General features: G+C 37.7%; 1 protein-coding gene across 1 annotated transcript; it reads left to right on the top strand.

Moving 5' to 3' along the window:
* Positions 1 to 2,534: 2,534 nt before the first annotated feature.
* On the top strand, positions 2,535 to 4,047 carry LOC136416641 (uncharacterized). The gene is made up of 6 exons (XM_066401913.1): positions 2,535 to 2,691; positions 2,741 to 2,860; positions 2,930 to 3,108; positions 3,158 to 3,339; positions 3,393 to 3,548; positions 3,607 to 4,047. The coding sequence occupies exons 1-6, from the start codon at positions 2,558 to 2,560 to the stop codon at positions 4,045 to 4,047; spliced, it is 1,212 nt and encodes a 403-aa protein (XP_066258010.1). The 5' UTR covers positions 2,535 to 2,557.
* Positions 4,048 to 11,907: the final 7,860 nt, after the last annotated feature.

The following is an 11,907-nucleotide window of genomic DNA, read 5'->3' as shown; positions in this document are numbered from 1 at the left end:
GATAACATTCATCCCTCATTTACAACCCCTTCATCCCCAACTACCCCAACTTTTTTTTCAAAAAGCAACCTAGGTCATATGGGGACTCTATGAAAAGATCTTCAAAAACTGTATTCGGTGGTACCAAAAAAATCTGAATCTGCTCATTCCGTTTCGATAAAACAAGAGCTAATTATTTTTTAAGAGCAATACCCTTTTTAATAAAATGAGTTATTCTAAATAGACAATTACTACTTACCTAATTTGATTTAATGTAGTAAATGTTGAAAATGACCTCCACCTTCAACATGACATGCACCAAGTCTAGGATAAATAGTATCTACTACAGTACGAATATTTTCGACTGGAATATTATTTATTTTCATCCTTATCCTATGTTTAAGGTCCTCAATGTTTTTGAGTCTATTTTGATACACCCTTTCCTTTAAATACCCCCATAGAAAGAAATCGAGTGGTGTAAGGTCCGGTGACCTTGGTGGCCATTCAATAGGATCACATCGACCTATCCAGCAATTTGGAAAAATTTGGTTCAGGTATTTTCGAACATTTAAACCGTAATGTGGCGAAGCACCATCCTGTCGGAACCATATTCTTTCATAGAGGATATCTAGATCATTTTCATCCGGAGAAATGACTGCTAACTCAGATATTAATTCCAATATGAGGAAATCCAAGTATGGCTGAGCAGTAAGATTTTCGTCGAAGAAATATGGTCCTAAAATTCTGTTATTAATTATGCCAGCCCACACATTGACTTTTTGGGGATATTGTGTATGTCCTTCATGTATTCTGTGTGGATTTTTAGTGCACCAAAATCGATAATTCTGTCTGTTAACAGTGCCATTTAAATAAAACGTAACTTCATCAAAGAAGATAATATTATGCCAGAAATTGTTATCATCACATTTTGCCATAATTTCTTCACAGAATTGTAATCTTCTATCGTAATCATCCTCAAGAAATTCCTGAATAACATGCACTTGGTGATAACTCTCGTTTTTCAACAATCTCTATACGGAATTCTGACTAGTATCGTAATTAAGAACTTGGCTATTACTTAACGAATATGGATTTTCATTTACTGCTAAGAGTATATTAAGTTTTTTATTTTCACTTAATGCTTGTGGTCTGCCAGTTTCATGTAAATCCCGTACGGTTCCATGTTCTTCAAATTTATGAAATATTCTACTGACAGTTGATTGCACAATAGGATTATCAGGATACTTTGCGTTAAATAAGACACAAATTTTTTTTCGACTCTGTACTTTATCTCCACAACCCAACAACATTAAAATTACAATTCGCTGTCTTTCTGACAGCACCATAATTTATTGAGAAACGCTTTTATTAAAATACGCAGAAACGTTTCTTTCGTTAAAATTCGAAAAATACTGACATATGGCAATCAATAGTGATAAGCAAAAATTGGTGCAAAAAGAACTTTATTCATTTTTTATTTTTAATCTTATTATTTTATTTATTAATTTAACTATTTTTAAATTTAGGCATTAAAAATATAATTTTTTACTTCTACTGTAGTAAATTATTGTAAATTGCTTATCTTTCTGATAAGTCATAGTAAATATTTAGGAAAAATTTAACTATGCGAATTTTATCGAAATGGAATAAGTAGATTCAGATTTTTTTGGTACCACCGAATACAGTTTTTGAAGACCTTTTCATAGAGCCCCCATATGACCTAGGTTGCTATTTAAAAAAAAAAAGTTGGGGTAGCTGGGGATGAAGGAGTTGTAAATAAGGGATGAATGTTATCACCAAAAGTTGAACAGTAATTTAAATAAAGTTACGTGTTTCAGGGTTTTTCGAAAAAATCATTCGTAAAAAAGATATGAATTTTATGCGAGACATTTGAATAACCCTGTATGTTATTATTTACATTTGTCATGGAAAGCTCCTTAGACGTATTTCTATAGTTGGTCCCATCACAAGGTTAAGTAAGGACAAATCTTCATTGATATACTCTATGTAAATACGACGTACAATGAAAATAAAACAGACTGTATTCCAATCTCATTAGGCCATATTTTAATGAGTACTGATTCAAACCGTCTAATCATTGTGCAAACATATGAAACCATAAAGTGCCTATTGGTTCACTGATATTACCAATGCACCAAATGGTTAATGAATAAATGTTCAAAAGTGCAAATTAAAATTCGAAAGAATTTTTTTTGTCAAGAAATTATTGTTAGATAAAAAAAATTTCCCAAGCCAAAAGAGGATATTTTGAAACAAACTTGTATTCATACTACAAATTTAGAATAAATCTCGCAGAGCATGATTTGCCAAATTAGATTCATACTATTAATTGAAATATTATCTGCCGAAGTTAAACAACCTCTACTTAGTGAATAACTCCTCGTCCAATATTACCACTCGTGTGGTATTTAAATATTTTACTTTCTCTACTTAATCATTTTTCCCACCAGAGACTGAAAGCGGTGATAAGAAACTGCTATAAAATGATCTGCTAATCTAACTGAAAGCCATTTCGAATCTTCGTAAATAGTGTGTCTAGAAATAACAGTTAAAAAAAATGAAAGGTGTACCTACAGTGAGAAAATTGGACGAGTTTCTACAGCAGCTCCTAAAGCCTACGGAAAAAATAGTGGACAAACAGTTATCCAGGTTCACGTCTCCAGGAGAAAACTACGTCTCAGTCCTACTTAGGTATTGCACTCAACTAGTTGTGTTAAAAATAATAATTCATTTTTAACAGGATAGTGATTAAAATTGAAGACACAAAGACTAGAAATGAACGAACTATTGATAGTGTGGCTAAGCTGGTTCCTGAAACCGAACTAGTAGAGGGTCTGTTTGAAATTAATCAGACTGTAGGGCAAGTATATCCTAAAATCAAATTCCCCATTCACTCAAAAATAGAAATTATTTCATTACTATTATTTAGAGCCGAGTTTCATTACTACCATTCCATAGTCCCGGCATTCGACAAATTCCTTAAAAGCCAAGGATTCCCCGAAGGGGCCGATTTTGCGGTGCAGTTCTATTGTGGAAGACTCGGTTTGACCGACCCTAAAAAGGCTGATAAAGATGGCATAATCTTGTTGAAGAACTTAAGGAATGATGGTAGATTTGTATGAAATGAGCGAGCAGTATGGATAATTAAGAATTTCAGGCTACTATGTTGGGGCCTCCAAATTTGAAGGTTTGGACCTAGCATCTACTAAAGTGGTTTTGGACAGCCTAGCTAAGTTTCATGCAGCAGGAATAGGCTATAGATATTATTATCCAGACAGTTTTGAAGAAAAGTTGAAACTATATATATATACTTTTAACCCAGAACATTTGGCAAGCATAGTAAATTTCGTTATATACGTTATAAAAAGATTTTCAAAAGCAATTTATTGTAGGTCTTCACCACCTTAATTCACACGCTGGAAGTTAGCAATGAATTTAGTAAGGAAGAAATTGAGACGATTAAAGCAATGTATAGTAGCGACCACAAAAATTTTGATAAAAATCTCATAAGCGATGTTTGGAGAACCATGATTCATTCTGATATTTGGGTGAGATCTATTCCATAAGTTTGCAGTTTGTATATTAACAAAACATTGCTTTATCCAGACCAACAACATCATAATAAAATATGTAAAATCTGAACCAGTTCAGGCCAAACTTATAGATTTTCAATTCTACGACTACGGAACTCCCTCCAACGATGTCATTTTCTTCTTACTTACCAGTATCAAGCAGTCAATCTTAGAAGATCAACTAGACGACCTCTTGGATTATTATTATAAAACCCTCTTGAAAAACCTGAAAAAAATGGATGTAATAGAAGAGAAATTCAGCAAAGAAAGCTTCAATGAGGAAATAAAACTGGCGATGAAGAACAAGGAATATTTTCACATCCTATGGATGTCTCAACCTCTAATGGAAGAGTCGTTTAGTAACGTCGGAGCTTTGAAAGATCAACATCCCAACCAATTTTTGGAATGGACTGAAGAACATGTGTATAAAGTTAAATATATAAGTAGGTTATGCCTAGAAAGAGGATGGTTCTAAAATTTTAGGAGCCAGTTAATAAAAGTAGGATGTAGTTATCTAATTATGCACTTTTACCCAACCCCCACCAACTTATTACTTATCATCTTCTTGCTTTCATCATCCTACTTATCATTGGAAAAAACACTTGAAGTAACTTAGATATAAGATTTACTATTTCAAGAAAATTAGGTAGCTATATCACTTTCTTATCCTCTCTGCACTCGTGAACCTGCACAACGTATGACCCCCCACACCTCTTCTCTAAAGGAACACAAAGACAAGGCTATTTGAAATAGCTGTACTTGTGAGAGTCGACTGGACGATTTCAACTGATGCCGAGTTTAAGTCGTTTATATTTGATTCCGTCGAATTTGGAAAAATTTAGAGATTGGAATATTTAGTATACGTACCAGTACCAAAGATTAATCGTAATTTTTCGAGCTTGGCTTCCGATACGATTATAAGTTGCAATCTCTGTCCATGTCTATCAATGCGTTTTTAGAGCTAACTAATAAAAATTAATCACTTGTCGCTCCGCCCTAAGCACGCCCTGTACCTTTAGCAAATTTCTCGATGCCCTTCATTCTGTTTTTCTCGGAACCGTTGCCCACACTAGGGTCGGGTCGGGCCGTAATTATGCTGGAAGACAAGTTCGGAAAATCGCGATCAATCTTCGTATCGGTATGTATTGTAAGTACCCTATTAGTATTTGAATTCTTCTTTCCTAGTCTTCTGATAATGATTACAAGTTGAAAGCCGCACGGCAACGTAACGTCCTTGAATTATTCGAGGCTCGGTTTCTAACGTTTGTAAGAAAAGTGATATGCATTTTCCAGGTAAGCAAAATCTGCATTAATAGGACAGCAGTTAGCTGATTTTGGCTACTTACATACATATACGTATAAATGTAAGTTCTTTTCATCCTTCTCACTTTAACAAATCTCTTATTAAATTTAACTCCCATCAATCCTTTGTGTTTTGTTTTTGGTGAATATGCACCTGTCCTAAATTCTTGGCTAAAAATATAGGATCGGATGCAATTTCCCTCATTCTATGTCAAAGGAAAGATTCTTAAAATCTGTTAATGATACCTACCGTGTGACTCTAAATTACTCACCCCTCGGTCCCCCGTTCTACTGACTATTTCTAATTTTTTAATAAATTATTATTTCTGAAAAAATCAATAGCAGTATTAAATAGGAGAAAAATGCTATTTTTTGACAATTGTTTATTTGTCAAAATGTTGTCTACGTCACCGGTAGAGCACAATGGCCGATTTTTTACAATTGAAACATGGGTCAAGTGACACCTCAAATTAAAGGTCATTCAGAATTGCATTTAATGGTGTAATGCGATTTAAAATCGATCAACTAAATTTTAAGAAAAATAACTAAAAATAGAAAAAATCAACTTAAAAAAAAATTCAATACAAGTCCAATTTATCCAGTTTCGTTCTTGTTTCTCTTCATTACAAAATTTTAACAACTGTATTAGATAAATACGAAACGAACGAAAAATAAATACACTCACTTTCACATGAAATGCACTACCCAGTAATAATAATAATTAAGTCTTGTAATTTTGGCAAAATAATGCTTCATAATAGAGTATCAAATGATCAGACTTTCAGTAAAAAAGAAAGAATTCTAGTGGTTTTTTTTTGTCATCGACCTATTAGATTTTTTATTCAATTGTAAATAAATAAAATAATATTTACATGGAAATATCAGTTTATTTTGTTGTTGAACTGTGAACAAGACATCTCAAAATGCCCCCAGCGAGACAGCGTCGAAATTTTTCCCACGTTTCGGATTTTGATAGAGGGCAAATTATCGGCATGAAGGAGGGTGGACTTTCTTTTCGTGAGATTGCCCGAAGAATGAATCGGAACCACACCACGATTGCGAGAATATGGTCTTCGTGGTCTGAAGAAAGGGTCCAGCGACATCGTCCAGCTGGACGTCCTCCCCGTAGCAGCAACGCACGTGAAGATCGACTTCTTAGACGGATGGCCATTGGTGATCGATTTCAAACAACAATATCTGTTGCAGTAGATTGGATGGGAGCTCTAAATCGTCGGGTGTCGATGGCAACAGTTTACAGAAGAATTTCGTCTTTTGGCCTGCATTCATACCACCCAAATCTACGACTGCCACTAAGCGCCCAACACCAAGCTTCCAGATTGGCCTGGTGTCAAGAACGAATTGATTGGAATCATGAGTGAAACAATATCGTCTTCAGTGACGAGGCGCGATTTTGTTTATGGATCAATGATGGTCGTAGAAGAGTCAGACTATACCGAGGTGAAAGAAGAAATTTGCAATTTTCTGAAAGGCGCCACACAGCTTTAACACCTAGTGTTATGGTCTGGGGTGCGATATGTGTTGGCCGAAGATCTTCTCTTGTGTTCGTTTCAGGCACCCTAAACGCACGTCGCTACATTGACAATGTTCTGATGCCAGTATTAGTACCTTTCATGCAAACTTTACCAAATGGCATTTTCCAACAGGATAATGCAAGACCACATAGTGCGAACATTACTCGACGATACCTGGAAGAAGCACAATTGGAAATACTGCCTTGGTCTGCACGGTCACCGGACCTATCGCCCATCGAACATCTTTGGGATATGATGAGTCGCCGTCTTCGAAATTTACCGAGGCCTCCAAACAATGTGGACGACCTACGACATCATCTTGAGGTAGCATGGAATAAAATACCCCAGGAAGATATTGATCATTTGTTGCAAAGCATACCGCGAAGAGTACGCGCTTGCATTGCCGTACGAGGCGATGTCACTTATTATTAATTTTTTCATTATCAAATGTTGTATCTTTTAACTGAAAGTCTGATCATTTGATACTCTATTGTGAAGCATTATTTTGCCAAAATTACAAGACTTAATTATTATTATTACTGGGTGGTGCATTTCATGTGAAAGTGAGTGTATTTACAAAATTAAGTAACACTTTTCGAAACGTTCTAGCGCTTTGAAGGAAAGGTAAAACTTTAGATGTTCCCACCAAAGGCTGATCCAATGCCTGATAATAATTCCCTCTCTTGTTTCCTTCCATTCCAGGCTACAACGGCACGTGAGTATATCTCTGACACGTGCAGCTTGATGTGTGTATGTGAGCATTCCTCGCTTATGTTAAGACCATCAAGTAATACCATGTGAGAATGACATGGGGGTTAGCCGTAAATTACTTCTAAGATAAGCGTGAGAAAACGATAGAGGGTTGTTTATGAATTCCTTAACATAGGCGAGAGAAAAATTGATGATGGGTCAGGGAATCGTGGGAAAAGGCCTGGAATGTGGCTTATCAATGCTCTTAAAAAAAGGAGAGGGGTGCTCTCGGGGGTGGATAAGGCATGTGTATCGGGGACTCGGTTTTGGATTCTTGACAAGTAAAGAAGTACCTCAAAATTTGTTTTTGTTTTATTTTTTTTCTTTCAATAACGATACCGAAATCTTACATCAGAAGTGGGATAAAATCCTAATCAGTGCCATAGTCGTGTCCTAATCAGTGCCTTAATTGTGTGCGAATAAGTGCTTTGGTCGTGCTTCAATAGCGCCGAGTAGTTACACGGAAGTTTTTTTTTCCCTTCTTCTTCAAAATCGCGAGTGTGACTAAACTGGAACATGGAGGCTTTGGTCCAAGTCCTAGCTGAAACTCTCCAACAAATGAGGGAAAACGCAGCGCAACCGAACTCTTCAAGGAATGTAGTCACCTCGATCCAAATACCACTCTTCAATCCAACAAGTGACGACTTGGGGGCAGCGAGATGGGTAACCGAGATCGAAAAGCTCCGAGAAACCTTCCATTGGACCGATTTCGAGACTCTATCACGGGCGGCTAGTGGATTGATGGGCGACGCCAAAGAATGGTTCAACGCTTGGCAGCCTTCCGAGAAAACTTGGGAAAACTTCAAGGCGGAACTGTCGGACCTATACCCGCCGAAAAACAACTTGAGTGAGCGGTTTCGCCAGGCCAGCAAATACACCAGCAACGACGCTAAAGAGTACTGTGAGTATGCTAGAAAGAAAATTTCCTTACTTAAGGCCTTGAACTTTAATTTATCGGAGTCTCAGTTGGTAGAACTCGTAATGGGTGACGTTAGAGACGCAACGGTACGAACCGCAATGTTTAATAGTGGAGTCACCACTGTGGCTGCGTTGTTATCTCTCTTTAATAATTTCAAAATGGTAGATAATAATAGACAAGCCACCCCTATTCGAACGAAACGCCAATATCCGTTCGGGAAAGATGATCGCCCTAAATTATGCTATCTTTGTGACAGTCCAGGACACCTAGTACGAAATTGCCCCAATTCGGGAAAGGAACCTGGACTGGAAACAAAACCTGCCCGCGTAACTTGTAGTTTTTGCCGCAAACAGGGTCATGACGAATCGAAATGCTTCAAAAAAAACAAGCGAACAAGGGAATCTGATAATAAAATAGCAAAGATTAATTTCTTCACTGTCAAATTAAATAATGAGTTTTGTACAAAGTTTTCAATTCAGGGTAACGAAGTTAATTGTTTAGTCGATACCGGGGCCGAATGTAGCTTAATACGGGAAAGTGTTGCTAGGAAACTCAATTGTCATTTGATCCCCAGTTTTTTGATGTTGAAGGGATTTGGGGGTAAGATGGTTCTGACTAATTGTAAAACTCGTCTGACGATCGAACGTGAGGGAACGGCATTTCAGTTACTCTTTCACGTGGTCCAAGACACAATTATGGATTTCGATGTCATCTTGGGTCGAAATTTATTCGAACACAAGGGAATCCAAATTATGTCCGATTCAGATGGCACCCGGATCCATTTGAGTAGTGAAGGCAACCGGGAGGTAGGAAGAGTAAATCCTGTTTCCCTGGCTGACGATTTAATCATGACTACTCTCAGAGGAAAAGATCTAGATTCACTAAAAACCATCTTACTTAGGTATAGTGCGCACATTACTACGGGAAACTCAGTGACTAAAGTCAATACAGGGGAACTCGAGATAAAATTAAAGAGCGACAAGATAATCCGTTACAACCCATATCGAATGGCCTTGTGTGAACGCGAAATAGTCAAGGAAATCATCGAAGATTTATTAAAAAATCAAATCATTAGGGAAAGTAATTCTCCCTACGCCAGCCCCGTAATACTAGTCCACAAAAAGAACGGCTCAAGCCGGCTGTGCGTTGACTATCGCGCATTAAACCAAATAACAGTAAAGGACCGCTTTCCCTTACCGCGTATCGATGACCAAATCGATCAGTTAGGGAAAACGAAATATTTTACAACCCTTGACATGGCCTCGGGATTTCATCAAATTCCAGTATCGGAGGGTTCTATTGACAAAACAGCGTTCGTTACCCCTGACGGGCAGTTTGAATATCTCAGGGTTCCTTTTGGGTTATCAAACGCGCCAGCTGTGTTCCAAAGGGCAATATGCAAGGCTCTAGGTAGGTTAAAGGACAGGGACGCTCTAGTTTACATGGATGATGTGCTAATTCCATCAAACACAATTAACGAGGGATTAGAAAAATTAGACCGCGTGTTACAAGCACTTTCCGCCGCCGGATTTTCTCTCAATATTAAAAAATGCAAATTTTTCCAAAACGAAATTTTGTATTTGGGGCAAGTCATATCAGAAGCCGGGGTAAAACCGGGACCGGAAAAGGTCGAGGCCTTACTTAGAGCGCCCGAACCAAGAAACGTCAAGCAGGTTCGCCAATTTATGGGATTAGCGAGCTACTTCCGGAAGTATATTCCAGAGTTCGCGACTCGTACCGCCCCTATAACCAAGCTAACAAGAGCTAGCGAAAAATTTGTTTGGGGAAGTGAACAAGAAATCGCGAAGACTTACGTCTGTGCCTTTCTAAGTCAATTTCCATTATTAGCCATTTTTGATCCAAATTTAGAGACCGAGTTGCACACAGACGCGAGTTCAGTGGGGTTCGGGGCGATACTGTTTCAAAAGCATTTAGATAGGACGACAAGAGTAGTTTCGTATTTTTCCAAGCGTACCACAGATGCAGAAAGTCGATATCATTCATACGAATTGGAAACTCTAGCGGTATATACAGCCGTTAAACACTTTAGGGTATATTTGCTAGGCATAAACTTCAAGCTAGTGACCGATTGTAACGCCTTAAAATTAACCCAAAACAAAAAGGACTTGGTTCCGAGAGTCGCGCGCTGGTGGCTGTACTTACAATCATTTAACTTTACAATCGAATATCGAAAAGGCAAGTATATTCAGCACGTAGACTATTTAAGTCGAAATCCGATAGAGAAACCCCGCGCGTTGCAAATAAATATCATTACAACCGATAACTGGCTAAAAATCAGTCAAAAAAAAGACCCAGTTACACGAGAAATTAAATCCAAATTAGAAGAAGGGAAATTAACGCATGAATATTTTTGTCAAAAAGATATTTTGTTCCGAAAAATCAACCCGGGACAAAACCCCCCTATCTATCGTGCTTATGTCCCGAAAGGCAGCCGATTTGGTCTGTTAAAGTTATTTCATGACGAACAGAACCACATCGGAATAGATAAAACATTTGCAATGATAAATCATTACTTCTGGTTCCCCAGAATGGCCCGATTTGTCAGGAAATACTGTAATCATTGCTTAACGTGCATAGCGAGTAAAAAACATACTGGCCCAAAACAAGGAACCCTACATCCCATCAAAAAGGTACCAATTCCGTTTCACACCTTACACGCCGATTGTGTCGGTCCTTTTCCCGAAACTAAGGAAGGATTTAAACATCTTTTAATCTTAATAGATTCCTTTACTAAATTTGTTTTTTTGATTCCCATAAAAACCCTAACGGGAACAGAAACCTGTGATAAATTAAGAATTTATTTGAACATCTTAGGAAACACAAAAAGACTAATTTCCGACCGCGGGACAAATTTTACCGACAAATTAGTTACAAAATATCTATCAGACCTAAATATTGAGCAGCACTGCGTAGCCAAAAGTGCCCCTAGAGGTAATGGCCAAGTCGAGAGGTATGTTTCTACGGTACTAGATTTGTTGAGAACAACAATCAAAGATAAGTCAGAATGGACGAGTAGCGCGGAAAAGTTACAGGGTACACTAAACACAACGGTTCAAAAAACTACAGGATTCGCACCTATTTATCTTCTAACGGGTCGACACCTAGCCAGCCAAAACATTGAGTCTCTAACGTCTGCTATTCCTCGCACCATAACTGATACTCTAGAAAAAGATCGCCTACTAGCATACGAACGTACCCTTGGGCATGGAGAGTACATGAAATCTAAATATGATAAAACGCATAGAATTAACAAAAACTTTAATGTAGGAGATATCGTTTTCCATCCATCGGGAAACTCTCACTTGGCAAAACTGGACAGAAGGTACGACGGTCCTTTTGAAATCACAAAACTCGTTCCGAATGATCGAGTGGAACTGCTAAACTTAATAACAAATCGCAAAAGGATAGTCGCAACTGATATGTTACGAATATGGCCTGGAGAGTTCCAGATGGAAGATGACTAGTTATTTACTTATTGTTATAGTTATTAGGCTCGTGTGAGCATTGACCAATTCAAAAAATATATTAAAAAAAAAAAAAAAAAAAATTGTTGATGTTGGAAGCCGTAACGCTTCGCATCTTAGAGCTTGATGTTGGAAGCCGTAACGCTTCGCATCTTAGAGCTTGATGTTGGAAGCCGTAACGCTTCGCATCTTAGAGCTTGATGTTGGAAGCCGTAACGCTTCGCATCTTAGAGCTTGATGTTGGAAGCCGTAACGCTTCGCATCTTAGAGCTTGATGTTGGAAGCCGTAACGCTTCGCATCTTAGAGCTTGATGTTGGAAGCCGTAACGCTTCGCATCTTAGAATTT

The sequence above is a fragment of the Euwallacea similis genome, chromosome 24, assembly GCF_039881205.1.
Source record: "Euwallacea similis isolate ESF13 chromosome 24, ESF131.1, whole genome shotgun sequence".
Classification (NCBI taxonomy): domain Eukaryota; kingdom Metazoa; phylum Arthropoda; class Insecta; order Coleoptera; family Curculionidae; genus Euwallacea; species Euwallacea similis.
The sequence above is the reverse complement of the archived record's forward strand: the minus strand, read 5'-3'. Positions and strand labels throughout refer to the sequence as shown.

What these genes read in the sequence shown, in the direction of transcription:
- LOC136416641 (XM_066401913.1), top strand. Translation starts at nt 2,558, where the DNA reads ATGAAAGGTGTACCTACAGTGAGAAAATTGGACGAGTTTCTACAGCAG. An exon ending in CAGAACATTTGGCAAGCATA is followed by an intron (nt 3,340 to 3,392) that starts GTAAATTTCGTT and finishes AATTTATTGTAG; the next exon opens with GTCTTCACCACCTTAATTCA. An exon ending in TGATTCATTCTGATATTTGG is followed by an intron (nt 3,549 to 3,606) that starts GTGAGATCTATT and finishes TGCTTTATCCAG; the next exon opens with ACCAACAACATCATAATAAA.